The 18,982-nt window shown below is 38.3% G+C and overlaps 1 protein-coding gene across 1 annotated transcript in view; it reads right to left on the bottom strand.

Moving 5' to 3' along the window:
- TBC1D19 (TBC1 domain family member 19) overlaps positions 1–18,982 on the bottom strand; it is a 147,949-nt gene that overhangs the window by 102,114 nt on the left and 26,853 nt on the right. The window contains exons 2-4 of the mRNA XM_005681489.3: positions 18,200–18,272; positions 17,205–17,250; positions 10,349–10,424 (exon numbers count right to left, since the gene is read on the bottom strand). Coding sequence (XP_005681546.1) covers positions 10,349–10,424; positions 17,205–17,250; positions 18,200–18,272 — 195 coding nt within the window. The remainder of the gene's footprint in view (positions 1–10,348; positions 10,425–17,204; positions 17,251–18,199; positions 18,273–18,982) is intronic.

Below are 18,982 nucleotides of genomic sequence, written 5' to 3'. Positions count from 1 at the left end.
CAATGTGGGAAGAGGGACACTGGTTCTGCTCTACAGAATCTAGTGATCATACAGACAACCCAAGTATTGTGGTAGGAAGGGCAGGGTGCCTCTCATGTGGAGGACTGGAGATACAGGAAAAGTATCTGAGTATCTGAGAGAGAGGGGTCAGAAAGCCTTCCTAAAGAAACCATCATCTAACCCAACACCTGAAGAATGTGTAGAGGTTAGCCAGAAGCATGTGGGGTTCGAGGGGAGGCAGTCTAGGGTAGGAGTGACGGTTTGAGCACAGGTTCTTCTGCTGGAGGACACCAAGGAGATGAAGAGAGAGAGAAGGTACATGTGCCTGGAAATGGAGTGGCAGGAAGGGGAGGGACAGTAAGAAGAGGCAAGAGATGAGACCTGAACAGTAAAATGGGGCAAGATAATGTATAGATTTCTAAGCAAAAGTAAGGAACTGAAGCTCTATCCTAAAAGTCTTGGAAGTTTTAAGAAATGGAGTGACAATACAGAAGGCAGAAAGACCAGTTAGGAAGGAGATGAGAACTGAAGTAATATGAAACTAGCAAAATTCTCCACTTTACTAAGGTTACTGGATTGACAGCAAACAAGATAAATTCAGCCACATAGCTCATCCTGAGTTTGTCTGAGCATTTCTGGACTGGATACAGAAAGGCTGAATAGAAGCAGGTAGTGCAGATTCTGGAGTGGCTGTCCAAGTTCAAATTCCAAGTCTTCCACTTGTAGTTTTGTGAAGCTGGCACTCTCTGAGACCGTAAATGTAACTCATCTCATAGAGTCGACATAAATATTAAATGAGTGAATACTTGAATGGTACCTGGCACATAATTAGAGCTCTATGTGCTTACTACTATTATTTCAAATGAAAATTTGTGAACTTATATTTATCATACTGCATATAAATTTCTTCAAATACTGCTTTCTGTGAAAGGTGTAGCAAAGTAGTTCCCAAAGTACTTTACATGGAAATATGTCACATAAGTCTGAACAGCACTAGGTTAAATAAAAATTAAACTGTTTCTCTACAGAGAAAAAATTAAACTGTTTCTCTGAAGAGCCTCTCTGAGCCATTAACACACCAAAAGAAATTGTAGACAAAATTAAGAAGCATCAGATTAAAAACCAAAGTATACAATAAATATTCATGAGTCCATATTGATACAAATAAATGATTGAATAATAAATGGGGGAGAGAAGACAATTCTTTGATGCAGAAGAATTCTAAATAATTTTTGTAGATACTCTCCCACTCAGGGAGGTGGAACATAATTTCTCTTCCTTAAGTATGAACTGTGACTTCCTTCCAGAGAGTATAGTATACATCTAAGGTGGGAGAGGGGGAGTAACTTTACAGCGGAAAAACCTCACAATTACTATCTCAATCAGGCAATAAAGGTCAACATCAACAGTAATATATCATGTTGATGGATGAACAATGATACAATTTAATCGATATAAATGGCACTTTATGTCTGTGATCTTCCTACAAAAAACTCATATCCCCGGTCTAATCATGAGAAAAACATCTGACGAATTCCAAGAGAGGGATATTCTACAAAATACCTGACCGGTATTTCTCAAAACTGTCAAGGTCATCAAAAATAAGGGAAGTCTGAGAAAATGTCATAGCCAAGAGGAGCCTAAGGAGACATGACAACCAAATGCAATGTGGTGTCCTGGATGGATTCCTAAAACAGAAAAAGGACATGAGGTTAACACTAAGGGAATCTATTGAATAAAGTATGAACTTTAGCTATGGTATTAATATCAGTTCACTAAGTGTAATGAGCGTACATAGTAATGTAAGAAGTTAATAAGGGAAACGGTATCAGATCCTTGGGAATTCTGCATACTATCTTCTCAATTTTTCTATACATCTAAAACTCTTGTAAAAAATCAAGTCTACTAAAAAAAATAAAAATAAATAAATTGTGATTCAATAAGAGGAAGGCAATGTGTGCTTCCATTTGCAAATTTACTTGTCCCTGAAACCCCATTTTGTGGAACATCTCTCAGGGTGAGGATTCAGCATAAAACACTTGGGAAAAGGCTGAAGCAGTAATAGTAGCCTCTTCCCCTTACAGCCTAGATTTCCTGGCCACCTTCCCTTTGGCAGGCAACACTTTCTACCTTGTGTTACAGATACATGTGTCCAAGTCTTATTTCAATTATCAAATCATGTAGTTTCCTGAAGGCAGAATCTCTATCTAATTTATTTCTGAATCTCCGCAGCACACAGCAGAGTGTCTTCTACTCACGGGCATTCAGTAAACATCTGTTAAATAAATACTGTAAGAAAAGATGGGAAATGCCTTTTCTTACTGATTCATTATAAACTTACTAAGCTTCTGCTATATAAAGGTCTGCGTTGTCATGCCCTCCTCCAGGGATAGTGTGCTACCAGAGTTCAAAAGAGGGAGAAATCCTTACAACAGGAGTAATAACAACCTCAATGAAGAGATGCCATCTAAACTGACACAAAATAAATGGGATTTACATAACACAGAACAAGCAGGGGGCTTTCCATGACAGCAAAACAAAAAGTGTTAACGATGCAACAGGAAAGGCAAAATGCTTCACTTAAAGGGCAGTTATAAGACAGCAGAGACTGATGGAGTGGAACAGTCTCTGCTGGGGACAGACAGTAAAAACCCTTCATGGTGGGCTTTGGAGTATGAACATCATTTATTAGGCAACTGGCAGTCATTAAAGGTTTCCTAGAAGGCAGTAAGAAATATTATAAGGGTAACTCCTAGAGAAAGAAATGGCAACCCAAAAACATAGCCCCCCCATCCCCCCCGCCCCCGCCAAAATAAAGTCTCACTGTTTCCAAAAATAAAGTCTCCACTGTTTTATCTTTTTTTTTTTTAGTAGACTTAATTTTTCACAAGAGTTTTAGATGTATAGAAAAATTAAGAAGATACTATGGAGAATTCCCAAGGATCTGATACCCAGTTTCCCTCTATTTGCCATGAAGTGATGGGACCAGATGCCATATTTTCTGAATGGTAAGTTTTAAGCCAACTTTTTCACTCTCCTCTTTCACTTTCATCAAGAGGCTCTTTAGTTCTCCTTCACTTTCTGCCATAAGGGTGGTGTCATTTGCATATCTGGCAATCTTGATTCCAGCTTGCGCTTCATCCAGCCTGCATTTCACATGATGTACTCTGCATACACATTTAAATAAGCAGGATGACAATATTCAGCCTTGACGTACTCCTTTCCCAATTTGGAACCAGTCTGTTGTTACATGTCTAGTTCTAATTGTTGCTTCTTGACCTGCACACAGATTTCTCAGGAGCAAGGTCAGGTGGTCTGGTATTCCCATCTCTTTCAAAATTTTCCACAGTTTGTTGTGATCCACACAATCAAAGGCTTTGGCATAGTCAATAAAGCAAAAGCTGTTGTTTTTCTGGAACTCTCTTGCTTTTTCTAGGATCCAGCAGATGTTGGCAGTTTGATCTCTGGTTCCTCTGCCTTTTCTAAATCCAGCTTGAACATCTGGACGTTCAGGGTTCCTATACTGTTGAAGCCTGGCTTGGAGAATTTTGAGCATTACTTTGCTAGTGTGTGAGATGAGTACAATTGTATGGTAGTTTGAGCATTCCCTGGCATTGCCCTTCTTTGGGACTAGACTGAAACAGACCTTTTCCAGTCCTGTGGCCACTGCTGAGTTTTCCAGATTTGCTGGTATATTGAGCACAACATTTTCACAGCATCATCTTCTAGGATTTGAAATAGCTCAACTGGAATTCTATCACCTCCACTAGCTTTGTTTGTAGTGATGCTTCCTAAGGCCCACTTGACTTCGCATTCTAGGATGTCTGGCTCTAGGTGAGTGATCACACCATCATGGTTATCTAGGTCATGAAGATCTTTTTTGTCTATTCTTCTGTGTATTCTTGCCACCTCTTCTTATATCTTCTGCTTCTGTTAAGTCCATACCATTTCTGTCCATTATTGTGCCCATCTTGGCATGAAATGTTCCCTTGGTGTCTCTAATTTTCCTGAAGAGATCTCTAGTCATTCCCATTCTATTGTTTTCCTCTATTTCTTTGCACTGATCACCGAGGAATGCTTTCTTATCTCTCCTTGCTATTCTCTGGAAATCTGCATTCAAATGGGTATATCTTTTCCTTTTCTCCTTTGCCTTTAGCTTCTCTTCTTTTCTCAGCTATTTGTAAGGCCTCCTCAGACAACCATTTTGCTTTTTTGCATTTCTTTTTCTTGGGGATGGTCTTATCACTGCCTCCTGTATAATGTCATGAACCTCTGTCCATAGTTCTTCAGGCACTCTATCACATCTAATCCCTTGAATCTGTTTGTCACTTCCACTGTATAACTGTAAGCGATTTGATGTAGGCCAAGCCTGAGTGGTCTAGTGGTTTTTCCTACTTTGTTCAATTTAAAGTCTGAATTTGCAATAAGGAGTTCATGATCTGAGCCACAATCAGCTTCCAGTTTTGTTTTTGCTGACTGCATAGAGCTTCTCCATCTTTGGCTGCAAAGAATATAATCAATCTGATTTTGGTATTTACCATCGAAAGCAGATAATTAATAATAAAAGGATTGAGATGCAACAAAATGAACCCACTGAAAGATATATAAAAGGATTTAGACTAAACTAATGGTAAACATAGATCTTACATGATTTCTTCCCTAAGTACTCAACAGTTTAAGGGAAGAGAGATAGTAGACAGTAGAGGCAGCCTTAGGCTGAGGACTAAAATGCCAGTCAGAGTAGAAATCTGATGGGGTAAAAGGTATGAATGAGGTGGAAGAGAGAACATGACAGAACAGCAGTCATTCAGTCCAGACTAGGTAGCTTTCGCACAAAGGGAACTGCCTGACAGATCAGGGAGGTCAAGAACTAGGCAACCAGAGAAGAACAAATGGGAAGACAAGCAGACACCAACTGGTGGAGGAGGCATCGGTTAAAGAACCAGTTACAGCTGACCCTGAAGTTTTTGGAGGTTAGGGATGCCAACATCCTTAACATAGTGGAAAAGCTGAGTATAACCGGATAGTTGGCTCTCCATACCTGTGGTTCCACATCTGCAGATTCAACCAACCCAGGAGAGTTTAGTATTATATGTAGCACTGAATAAAAAATCCACATAGAAGTGGATCCATGTAGTTCAAACCCATGTTGTTCAAGAGTCAACTGCATTTCAGCAAACATTTACTGAGAGTGTTCTACGAGCTAGGGACTGGGCTTAGATGTTGAGGATAAAAGCACAGTTCATGCTCTTAAAGAACTGAATAATTTAATCAAGGGGTTTGTAAACTTTCTGTTAAAGGGTAGGTGATTAAAAATTTTACACTTTACAGGTCATAATGTCTCCAATGCAACTACTTCACTCTGACACTGTATTGTAAAAGCAGCCATAAACAACATGTAAACAAAGGAGCATGACTATTTTCTAATAAATACATTTTATTAATTCCTATAATTTTCATGGGTCTCAAGACAGTATTCTCCTTTTGATTTTCAACCAGTTCAAAACGTAAAAAAAAAAAAAAAATTCCTAGCTTGCCCACAACACGAACACAGGTAGCAGGGCAGATCTGGCCCATGGGCTGTGGCATGCCAACCCCTGATCTAGTGGGTAAGCACAGAGAGAAGAGAGAAGAGTTCCATCCATATATATGCACTTACCACTCATACACAGTCTCAGCAACTAGTGGTAGACTTTAAGAATAGACCTATTATTCACCTCTCTAGTCTTAATAGGAAATCGACTTCTATTTTTTACACATGTTAAAACTGATACTTTCTCTAAAATGTTCAAAAATTTTCCAATTTTGAAAAAAATAAAAACCCTTAGAACTAGATATTTAGATTTTTTTCTTAAGTTCAGACCTTTATAATAAAAGACCAAACAATTCTTTCATGCATGCATCATTTCGAGATTCTGCTTTATGACACACTGATGTAAATACCATCTGATTGCTGGCCCTAAAGTATTAATACTACCTAGAGATAGAAACAGACTTCCCCAGTGGCTCAGATGATAAAGCGTCTTCCTACAACGCGCGATACCTGGGTTCGATCCCTGGGTTGGGAAGATCTCCTGGAGAAGGAAATGGCAACCCACTCCATTATTTTTGCCTGGAAAATCCCATGGACAGAGGAACCTGGTAGGCTACAGTCCATGGGGTTGCAAAGAGTTGGACACGACTGAGCAACATTTACTATTTACTTTACTAGAGATAGAAATACCTGAATGGTCTAGTGGTTTTCCCTACTTTCTTCAATTTAAATCTGAATTTGGCAATAAGGAGTTCATGATCTGAGCCACAGTCAGCCCCCGGTCTTGTTTTTCTTGAATGAGCTTCTCCATCTTTGGCTGCAAAGAATATAATCAGTCTGATTTTGGTGTTGACCATCTGGTGATGTCCATGTGTAGAGTCTTCTCTTGTGTTGTTGGAAGAGGGTGTTTGCTATGACCAGTGCATTTCCTTGGCAAAACTCTATTAGTCTTTTCCCTGCTTCATTCTGTATTCCAAGGCCAAATTTGCCTGTTACTCCAGGTGTTTCTTGACTTCCTACTTTTGCATTCCAGTCCCCTATAATGAAAAGGACATCTTTTCGGGCTGTTAGTTCTAAAAGGTCTTGTAGGTCTTCATAGAACTGTTCAACTTCAGCTTCTTCAGCATTACTGGTTGGGGCATAGACTTGGATTATGGTGATATTGAATGGTTTGCCTTGGAAATGAACAGCGATCATTCTGTTGTTTTTGAGTTTGCATCCAAGTACTGCATTTCGGACTCTTTTGTTGACCATGATGGCTACTCCATTTCTTATAAGGGATTCCTGCCCGCAGTAGTAGATATAATGGTTATCTGAGTTAAATTCACCCATTCCAGTCCATTTTAGTTCGCTGATACCTAGAATGTCGACGTTCACTCTTGCCATCTCCTGTTTGACCACTTCCAATTTGCCTTGATTCATGGACCTGACATTCCAGGTTCCTATGCAACATTGCTCTTTACAGCATCGGACCTTGCTTCTATCACCAGTCACATCCACAACTGGGTATTGTTTTTGCTTTGGCCCCATCTCTTCATTCTTTCTGGAGTTATTTCTCCACTGATCTCCAGTAGCATACTGGGCACCTACTGACCTGGGTAGTTTCTCTTTCAGTATCCTATCATTTTGCCTTTTCATACTATTCATGGGGTTCTCAAGGTAAGAATACTGAAGTGGTTTGCCATTCCCTTCTCCAGTGGACCACATTCTGTCACACCTGTCCACCATGACTCCATTTAGGTACAACCTAAATAAAATCCCTTATGATTATACAGTGGAAGTGAGAAATAGATTTAAGGGACTAGATCAGATAGAGAGAGTGCCTGATGAACTATGGACAGAGGTTTGTGACATTGTACAGGAGACAGGGATCAAGACCATCCCCATGGAAATGAAACGCAAAAAAAGCAAAACGGCTGTCTGAGGAGGCCTTACAAATAGCTGTGAAAAGAAGAGAAGCGAAAAGCAAAGGAGAAAAGGAAAGATATAAGCATCTGAATGCAGAGTTCCAGAGACTATCAAGAAGAGATAAGAAAGCCTTCCTCAGTGATCAATGCAAAGAAATAGAGGAAAACAACAGAATGGGAAAGACTAAAGATCTCTTCAAGAAAATTGGAGATACCAAGGGAAAATTTCATGCAAAGATGGGCTTGAAAAAGGACAGAAATTGTATGGACCTAACAGAAGCAGAAGATATTAAGAAGAGGTGGCAAGAATACACAGAAGAACTGTACAAAAAAGATCCTCACGACCAAGATAATCACGATGGTGTGATCACTCACCTAGAGCCAGACATCCTGGAAATGTGAAGCCATGCGGACCGTAGGAAGTATCACTAAGAACAAAGCTAGTGGAGGTGATGGAATTCCAGGTGAGCTATTTCAAATCCTGAAAGATGATGCTGTGAAAGTGCTACACTCAATATGCCAGCAAATTTGGAAAACTCAGCAGTGGCCACAGGACTGGGAAAGGTCAGTTTTCATTCCAATCCCAAAAAAAGGCAATGCCAAAGAATGCTCAAACTACCACACAATTGCACTTATCTCACATGCTAGTAAAGTAATGCTCAAAATTCTCCAAGCCAGGCTTCAGCAATATATGAACCGTGAACTTCCAGAGGTTCAAGCTGGTTTTAGAAAAGGCAGAGGAACCAGAGATCAAATTGCCAACATCCGCTGGATCATCGGAAAAGCAAGAGAGTTTCAGAAAAACATCTATTTCTGCTTTATTGACTATGCCAAAGCCTTTGACTGTGTGGATCACAATAAACTGTGGAACGTTCTAAAAGAGATGGGAATACCAGACGACCTGACCTGCCTCTTGAGAAATCTGTATGCAGGTCAGGAAGCAACAGTTAGAACTGGACATGGAACAACAGACTGGTTCCAAATAGGAAAAGGAGTGCGTCAAGGCTGTATATTGTCACCTTGCTTATTTGACTTCTATGCAGAGTACATCATGAGAAACGCTGGGCTGGAAGAAGCACAAGCTGGAATCCAGACTGCCAGGAGAAATATCAATAACCTCAGTACGCAGATGATACCACCCTTATGGCAGAAAGTGAAGAGGAACTAAAAAGCCTCTTGATGAAAGTGAAAGAGGAGAGTGAAAAAGCTGGCTTCAAGCTCAACATTCAGAAAACGAAGATCATGGCATCTGGTCCCAATACTTCATGGGAAATAGATGGGGAAACAGTGGAAACAGTGTCAGACATTTATTTCTTTGGGCTCCAAAATCACTGCAGATGGTGACTGCAGCCATGAAATTAAAAGACGCTTACTTGTTGGAAGAAAAGTTATGACCAACCTGGATAGCATATTGAAAAGCAGAGACGTTATTTTGCCAACAAAGGTCCATCTAGTCAAGGCTATGATTTTCCAGTGGTCATGTATGGATGTGAGAGTTGGACTGTGAAGAAGGCTGAGCGCCGAAGAATTGATGCCTTTGAACTGTGGTGTTGGAGAAGACTCTTGAGAGTCCCTTGGACACCAAGGAGACCCAACCAGTCCATTCTGAAGGAGATTAGCCCTGGGATTTCTTTGGAAGGAATGATGCTAAAGCTGAAGCTCCAGTACTTTAGCCACCTCATGCGAAGAGCTGACTCATTGGAAAAGACTCAGATGCTGGGAGGGATTGGGGGCAGGAGGAGAAGGGGACGACAGAGGATGAGATGGCTGGATGGCATCACGGACTCGATGGACGTGAGTCTGAGTGAACTCTGGAAGATGGTGATGGACAGGGAGGCCTGGTGTGCTGCAATTCATTGGGTTGCAAAGAGTCAGACACGACTGAGTGACTGAACTGAACTGAACAGAATAGTTTCTGAGACTACGATGGAGAAAGAAGGTTCAGCTTATGATGTCCATTAAAGCCTCAGGAGTGGCAGGTCCCCAGCACTGTGAGGAAGGCTCAAGAACAGTCCTACCTCACAGGTGGGTAGAACAGGCTGGGCAAAGGCAAAGGCCAGCTAAAGAATTGGGGTCATTTAGCAACCCACTCCAGTACTCTTGCCTGGAAAATCCCATGGATGGAGGAGCCTGGTAGGCTGAAGTCCATGGGGTTGCAAAGAGTCAGACACGACTGAGCGACTTCACTTTCACTTTTCACTTTCATGCACTGGAAAAGGAAATGGCAACCCACTCCAGTGTTCTTGCCTGGAGAATCCCAGGGATGGGGGAGCCTCGTGGGCTGCCATCTATGGGGTTGCACAGAGTCGGACATGACTGAAGTGACTTAGCAGCAGCAGCAGACAGCTTATTGTTTCTATTTTAACAGCTTTTTATAGTCTTTCTATTTAAATTATTTTATTTTATTCTTTTAAAGTGACTTTTCATTGTTTTTCAGTTCATCTTAGATTACAGGATTCATTTGGATTCTGCAACTGAATACAACTGGTATGCAACAACCTGTTGTGAAAACAAATATATTTCAAATACACTATCAGTAACACTGGTGTCAAAAGCCAAAATTTTAGGGGAAGAGTGAGTCAGTTCATTCCCTATTCTTTCCTTCAATATCACAGAACTTGAGGAACAAATCGGTGCATAATACCTTTATCATATTTTAAATCTTAGGCCAGTATGTTACAAGATTTTTTTCCTTTTACTCAGTATTTTCAGAATTACTACAGAAATTAAGTAAATGTAATCCTTGGTTACCGAATATAAACAGCATACAAATCCTATTTGCATCACTTTAGTAGTCCTTATCCAGTCTTTCATATAATAAATATAGTCCTAATGTCAATAAGGATCTTTCATTCTGCATTATATAACTTGGTATGGAATAATAAAATTAAAATGAACAATAGCCAACCTGTGCTTTCCGCATGTATACCAAAGGTTCTTTAAGATGTTCAGGAGGTGCAGCAGGATGACTAGGTAAAGGAAACCTGAGGACAGAAAGAGGGAGCTAAATATTATATACCTCTCTTGATAATTAATCAGTTTGTTGATTAGAAATTACTTACCTCTATAGTTCATGATATATGAAACAGAACATTTGCTAGCAGTTCTATGTACTTACACAAAGTACAACAACCTAACAAAACTTTAATTCTTATCCTACTAGCATTGTGCCTTTAAATTAGCAATTTAATGACATTAAAAGTTAAAGTGGAATTCATAGATTGAGGTAACTTTTAAATTATTTAGCTCTGTAAGTGCTCATAGGAAATTTTCACAACTGTTAATTTTAGTATATAAATATTATAACAGAAATTTTAAAAATCTGAAATCTAAACAAGTCCATTAACTTAACTAAAATATCAACTTTTCTCAATTCTCCCAATTTCCTTTTCCACAGAATTGAAATGATAGTATAAATACTCTTTTGTAATAGCCATATTTTAGCATGCAATATATTACATACTATATTAATTCACATATTTAATAAAATTGTTTAAATTTAATGTCATAAATTCTGTATTCTGTGTAACATGACATTTTATATTCAAAATATATTGTTTTTATTAAGAAAACAGATTCATTTATTCAACAAATACTGAGCCCTTCTAGGTATATGGTGAGATTAAGACAGTATCTCCTGTTCTCATGTACCTAATATTCTAGTGAAGAAAGACAGTCAATATTTATGAAAAACAAACAAATAAATAGAAAGACATAAAACAGTAGTAAATGCCATGAGAGAAGGAGAGCAGGATAAAGCCTAAATGATTTGGAAGGGTAGGGAAGGTGTCTAGGAAACCTAATGTTTGAATCAAGACATGAGTGAAAAGGAGCCAACCAACATCCCAAGGAAAAGGACAGCAAGCACAAAACTCTGAGGTGGGAAACTGTGGAATGTTTAAAAATCAGGAAAAGCCAGGATGGTTGAAATGTAATGACTGAGGTACAGAGTGATATAAAATCATAGAGAAGGCAATAGGAAAACACAATAATTTAACATTTCCTTAGAGGTTTCCATCTCTTTCACAACTGATATCTCTACTTAAAATTAGTCATAGAAATTACACCCATGTAAAGCAACTGCAAGGAGATCCAATCCATTCTGAAGGAGATCAGCCCTGGGATTTCTTTGGAAGGAATGATGCTAAAGCTGAAACTCCAGTACTTTGGCCACCTCAAGCAAAGAGTTGACTCATTGGAAAAGACTCTGATGCTGGGAGGGATTGGGGGCAGGAGGAGAAGGGGACGACAGAGGATGAGATGGCTGGATGGCATCACGGACTCGATGGACGTGAGTCTGAGTGAACTCTGGGAGGTGGTGATGGACAGGGAGTCCTGGCGTGCTGCGATTCATGGGGTCGCAAAGAGTCAGACACGACTGAGTGACTGAACTGAACTGAAAGCAACCATATTCTAACAATCAAGAACCATGCACTGAATTCTCAAGAAATTCCTTATTGAAGCACGGACATCTAAAGGGGAACTTTAGACAGTTTCACTAACTGATTATTTCTAATTGTTTTTTCTGCTAAAATCTGCATTCCATGTACCTAAACAAATCACCTTTCTCCACTCACACACAAAAAAAACCACTGGTAATTTCTAGATACCTCAGTATTTCTTATATGCAAGATGGTTTAAAAGTTATATATTTTATACTGCTCACTATATTATTTGTAAAGATACATATGTTTTATAATGAAATATAATTCTAAAATCCTTCCATTTTAACAGTAATTATTTCTAAATTAAATAAAATTGGAAATTTAGAAACTTGAGAGCATTTACTGAAGATCTTAAAGATTATTTAGAAAAGATCCTGGCGGCTCAGATGGTAAAGAATCTGCCTGCAAAGCAGGAGACCCGGGTACAAACCCTGGTTCGGGAAGATCCCCTGGAGAAGGGCATGGCAACCCATCCCAGTATTCTTGCCTAGAGAATTCCATGGACAGAGGAGCCTGGCGGGCTGTAGTCCATGGGGTCACAAAGGGTCGGACACGACTGAGTGACTAACGCTTTCTTACTTTAAGGGTTATTTAAGCTATATGAAATTTATCCAGAAAAAAGGTAAGAAGTGGTCAACCCCAAATTATTCATATTAAAACCAAAATAAAGCTATTTATTGTTATAAATATTTAATGAGAATCTACCAAGTGTTCAAGGTTATACAAATACAGCAGAAAATAAAACACATTAAAATCTCTGTCCTCATGGATTTCACATTTAGTAATACAAAGAGATGAGGATCAGCAGAGGAACAATACAGAAACCTGGATGTCACTCTTTGCTCCTCCCTCTCCTGTCTCTCCAAATCCCTCTAAACACCACTCATCTTTTACTACCTCACTGACACTGATTTAGGCAATGACATTACTTGCTTGCATTCATCTGACATATTCATAAGCAGTCTCCCCTACACTGTCTTCAACCTATCTGTCAATCTGCCTGGCTGTTAGTCAGGAGTTGTGCTCTTATTCACCAGTGATTGTATTTCCAGTGTCTAGCATAAGACCTGGCACATACTAGATACCCAGTACATTATTGAATGGGCTTCCCAGGTGGCTCAGATGGTGAAGAATCTGCCAACAATGCAAGAGATGTGGGTTCAGTCCCTGGAGAAGGAAATGGCAATGTACTCCAGTATTCTTGCCTTGAGAATCCCTTGGACAGAGGAGCCCGGCAGGCTACAGTCCATGGGGTCACAAAGAGTCAGACACAACTGAGCATGCACATACGCACACTGCTAAATAACTAAAATGCAAATGTGGTCATGTTACTACTAAATCCTAAAATGGGACCCAAATGCTTTTAGGATCCAATCTACAAATCCTTGAGTAACAGGCACAAGCCTGCCTACAGATCTAGCTTCGTTCTTTCCTATGGCCCTTTGCCCTCTACCATCCAGCCACACAATTTTTGTTCTTCCAATATACAACATTCTTTTCCACCTCTAAACATCTGTGGGCTTCCCAGGTGGCGCCAGTGGTAAAGAATCCACCTGCCAGTACGGGAGATGCAAGAGATGTGGGTTCAATCCCTGGGCTGGGAAGATTCCCTGGAGGAGGAAATGGCAACCCACTCCAATATTCTCGCCTGGGAAATCCCAAAGACAGAGGAGCCTGGAAGTCTACAGTCCATGAGATTACAAAAGAAGTGGACACAACTAAACACACGTGCATGTGTGAAACATCTGTACCCGTTGTTCCCTTCCTTGTGCCTAAAGCATTTTTCTTCTCTATTCCTTCCCCTAACTGTGGCTTTGCTTTCTGATCTCAGTCTGAATATTATTTCCTGTGACAAGTCATCATGACACCTCCAATCTGAGTTAACCACCTGCCCTATGTACTGCTTGCACTTACCCTATTATAGCACTTACTACATTATACTGTAATTGCGTCTGTAAAGTCTCTGTGCCCCACTGGGGTGTAAGCTCCATAAAAAGCAAACACTATCTACCTACTTGTGCATTATGCCAGCACCTCGCTCTGAATAGAACATTTGTTATGTATAACATTTAAGACTAAGAGGGCAAGAAGAACTATGATTAGGACATTTTAGAGGTGCCTAGGAACGACTTCACTTTCACTTTTCACGCTCATGCACAGGAGAAGGAAATGGCAACCCACTCCAGTGTTCTTGCCTGGAGAATCCCAGGGACGGGGGAGCCTGGTAGGCTGCCGTCTCTGGGGTCGCACAGGGTCGGACACGACTGAAGCAACTTAGCAGCAGCAGCAGCAGGTCTACTACCTGAGGACTCTTTTAGAGAACAATTTAAATGTCTATAAAAAACTGACCTAGTCTGGTGATCTACTGTAAGGTACTCATTAATCTAAAAATCTTTCTGTTTTGAGGCCCACTATCATTCAACATTTATACCTCTCCAAAATATGCTAGACACTTGCATATATGTAACAGTGAATTGTGGTGTCTGTTTTTATAATATATACATATATGGAAAGTTAAAAAGGTTTATATATTCTTTTCATTTGTATTCCATGAGGAAAATAATATATCTTCTAATTCTTTACAGCACGCTCAGTCTCTTCAGTCATGTCCAACTCCTTGCAACCCCATGGCCTGTAGTCCCCCCGGGTCCTCTGGTCCATGAGATTCTCCAGGCAAGAACACTAGAGTGGGTTGCCATTTCCTTCTCCAAACTGCTCTACATAAAATACAATAAAGACTAGGAGACAAAGAAATTGGTACATTTTCAATGTAAAGACTTTCTTAAATATTTACAGTAAATGTTTAAGATTAATAGTTTCACTAAGTTTTCTCAATTCAAAAAGATATTTATTGTGTGCTAGCCCTGGGGTGGCTCAATAACTACTTGCTGACTCAATGTCATTTATTTGATGCTATAGGAAATACACAAAGAAATGTAAGACATAATTCTTGTTTTAGAACACTTTTAATCTAAGTAAAATACAAGATGCAAGTATATGTGAGAAGTAGTAAAATGTATGGCTTTAGAATATGTTTCACTAGAGGTGAAATCCCAGCACTGCCATTTACTAGCTACATGATTTTCAGCAAGTTACTTAAGTGATCTTAGACTCAGTTTTCTCTTTTGTAAAATAATTAGAATAATAAAATCTACTTTGTAAGGTGTTATAAAGACTACCTAATATAGACAATGACTATAAAGTGCTTATTACCACAGTGCTGGAGATAAACATTCAATCAATGTAAATTATCACTGATATAATATTAAATAGTTTTTAGCACAATAATAGTTAAAGTATGCAGTTTTGAAGCAGAAAGAGCTAACCTTGGCTAGTGTTATGTTTCATGTAATAAAAGACAGTAGAAAATTTTCTGCTATACTTGTTAAATAAAAATCTGATTAAATCTTTGGAATGATTACTAAAATAAGTATGACATGAGCAAATTCCAGGTATGATGTATATAGCTCACATGGCCACAGTTCTATTAGGAATGAGAGTATATGCAATCATTTATATTAATAGATATTTCCATCTTAGTTTTGCTTTATTTATCTATGCATCTAATGGTTTCTGCCAATGAAAAATGGACCAGAATACGCTAAGTCCACTTACTTTTCTGATTTACATGCGGAAACACTTCTTCCTCGACTCCAGATGTGCCCTTTCATATGAAACGAACTGCCTCCCTGTAACATACTTGACCTCTTTCCAGGGCTTTACTCACTATACCCCAGAAGAGAAGAAATGCCCTCTCCAACTTTTAAATTTTGGAAGAATAAACTGAATATGCTCACAATGCTATTTAAGTAGAAGGTTAAGTCTGAGTCTGGAGTTCAGCTAAAGAGTTAATTTTGCTCTTGCACTAAGCTATGTCCTCCTACCCAATCTTTATCACAAGTAAAAGTATAGTTTTGATTTCCCATTTGCGTTTATATTTTATTTTCTTTATTTGTTCAGAACCCAAGTGAAGAAAACAGGCAGTTTTACTGAACTCCTTCAAATATCCCAACAAGTTATTGAATATTTATAAAATACTTATTTAATGTCTATTATGTAAGATATCAAGGATATGACAATGAATGAAATATTGTCCATGCCATCAAGTAAAAAGGCACTCTGTCTCACAGAACAATTTTCAGGAATGCATTATACCACAAAAACAGCAATCATCAGTAGTATCTACTGAGATGAGAATCTAATATCTGGAATTATACACAACAGATGCTATTATTCTGCCAGTATCAGAGACAAAGACACTGAAGTTACAAGCTTTAGCAGACAGAGGTAAATCACCATGCCCGTATTAGTTTAATCAACTCATGGTATCTCTACCACATTTGGGGAGTTTTAAAACCTTACTTGTCTTGATAAATACCTTTTCCTTTAGTGACTAGAACCAAAGGTATGATCACAATCAGCTTTACTTAATAGATGGCACTTTATTTATGAGTTTAAGAGCTCAAAAACCAACTCAAAAGATAGCAATAAGCAAAGAAGCAAATAACTAATTTTAAAAATGTGTGTCTAAGCACAAACCCACAAGCATTCATCTCTTTGTTTTAGAAACCATTCTGGTAAACCAGGTTATTTCCTTTTCCAACTAACAGCAGATTAGAAGCAACAAATTGGAAACAGGAGTGTGAGAAACTAGAGAGGCTACAGACACAGATACATTGATAGCAGGGAAAAAAAGACTTAAGAACTCAATTAGATCAAAACCTCATGAGGGCAGAAACTGTTCACAGTTCTATGCTATATCCCCAGTGCCCACTATAGTGCTAGCAATAAATAATTGATGAATAATGGAACATTAAATAAACTACAAAGGTTAACATTCAGGATCTATATTTCTTGTAATGACAAATAGTTCTACACATTTCAGCAAACTCTGAGAACAAATTCAGATAAATAAAAATAGTAATATTCTTAATAATTAATATTTCAAAAAACAGTTAGTTGTGTTTAAAATGGTCAGTATATAAAGACAGAAAAAGGATAATGTCCAATATGGCAACAATAAAGAGAACACTGGTAAGCTTAACTTATCTGAAATACTAACTTATGAGAAATATCATATTCCCTAATTATACTGGATTAATGAATTGTTAATATATAACTTTTGTCGGTAAAAACCCCCACGTATTAATTCTCAGGAAGACTACAGTTTTTAATAGTATAAACTCACTTGAAATGCTATATAAATGCTAATAAGAAATAATAACAATGAGTACACATAGTAAAACTATATTCATTACTTACAAAGCAAATATAGCTAAACGTAATAAGAGTATCTCAAAATAGGGAGGAAAAACTCACACACTCAGTTCACTATACACAGCATTCTGAAGCTTTTTCTCCCAACCTGTTTTAAAAAAAGGAAAACATATATAAACATATTAGTTTTTAAAGTAAACATACATTAAAATTAAATTTATTTCACAAAAGCTTTAACATCATATTCACTGTGCAAGAATTTTATCAACTGCCAATTGCTAATGTAAAGTTTTATTCTAAGGAATTATTTATTATATATTTACCAATATTCCCTTGGCTAACACTAAATACAAATTGTCAACATGATTTATTACTTTGTAAGTAAAACTCTGGTGTCATTTTCTTAAGATGAGAAGAATATTTCCTTCTTCCACTGTTACGGCACTCAACAAATGCCAAAATCTTTGGCAGCTGTACTGGCAGTGCTATGAGGAATATGCCAACAGAAGGGCGAAAAACAGCCAGGCACTTGACAAAGATCACAAGTAATTCATGACAGTTACCTAGTCAGTAAATTCCTAAACAAGAGAAGCAGACTATTATAAGGCACCACCAGTCAGATCAGTTCACTTGGCTACTAACTATTATTTTTGATCAACTTATTTGGGTAAGTAAACCACTTAATATCTCAGTTCCCAAGTGCAAAAGCTTAACAGCTTGCTCTAAAAGCTGAGATTTTCTTCTGTTTTCTTTGAAGGGTAGAAAAGAGAGAAAAGAAGCAGAGAAAGAAAAAAGTCACAGATGAAAGGTAAAAGATACTTAACTAAGGAGATTTTAATACATTCAGGATGTATTTTGACCAGGAAGGTAAACACTATTTAAAACTGATCAACGTAAAGCAGTTTTTACCAAGGTTCCTGAATTTCTCCAGAAATGTCTGAAAGTTCCAATTCACTTCAAATAAAAACCTATCCTACCACTCTTCCACAATTTTAAACAAGTAACTGACTGCAGATACAATATCCCCTCAAAATAAAGTCTTTCCTTATTTTGCTTTAAAGAATTCGAGAAAGAAAAATAAACAGTAACTTACAAACCTGATATTTTAAAGAATTCCTTAATATCTTCTTTTAGTGATTCAAGTTTAATCTCAGGTCTTTGAAGACTGGCCTGATTTTAGAAAGAAGAAACATAAAAGACAGGTCAAAAGAGGTCATTTGGGGTGATTCTTAATGCTAACGAGATGGTTAAAAAGGAATGTCCAAGTGTGTGTGTGTGTGTGTGTGTGTTAGTTGCTCAGTTGTGTCCAACTCTTTGAGACCCCATGGATTGTAGCTCACCAGGCTCCATAGGATTCTCCAAGCAAGAATACTAGAGTGGGTTGCTATTTCCTTCTCCAGGGGATCTTCCCAAACCAGGGATCAAACCCGAGTCTCCCATATTGCAGACAGATTCTTATCATCTAAGCCACCAGGGGAGCCCCCAAATATGCATACTACCATTTAAAAACCGCCTTTGAGATCAGAGCTCCTGAGCATCTGGAACAGCTCATAAGACAGAATACTTTTATATACTCTTAAACAGAAGATCTGTGTAGGACACTAGAATCTACTTAAAATATTAAACCTTGTAGCTTATGAATAGTTAACATCTTCATCTAAGACTTTCATTTTTATGAATATTTAACATCTATTTTTCTAGTAGGAAAAATACTTTATAAATTCATTCTCTTTATACTTAATACATATGGCATCTACATACACCTAATAGCCAAAACCCTGATGCATCCCTATAACTGGAGCTTTGAAGAGTGTCATCCCCTTTGGATTGCTGCTCTGTAAGCCTGCATTTGTTGTACATATTTATGGAAAATACATAAA

Source organism: Capra hircus, chromosome 6 (genome assembly GCF_001704415.2).
Source record: "Capra hircus breed San Clemente chromosome 6, ASM170441v1, whole genome shotgun sequence".
Classification (NCBI taxonomy): domain Eukaryota; kingdom Metazoa; phylum Chordata; class Mammalia; order Artiodactyla; family Bovidae; genus Capra; species Capra hircus.
Note: the sequence above shows the minus strand (reverse complement) of the source record. Positions and strands in the feature narration are given on the sequence as shown.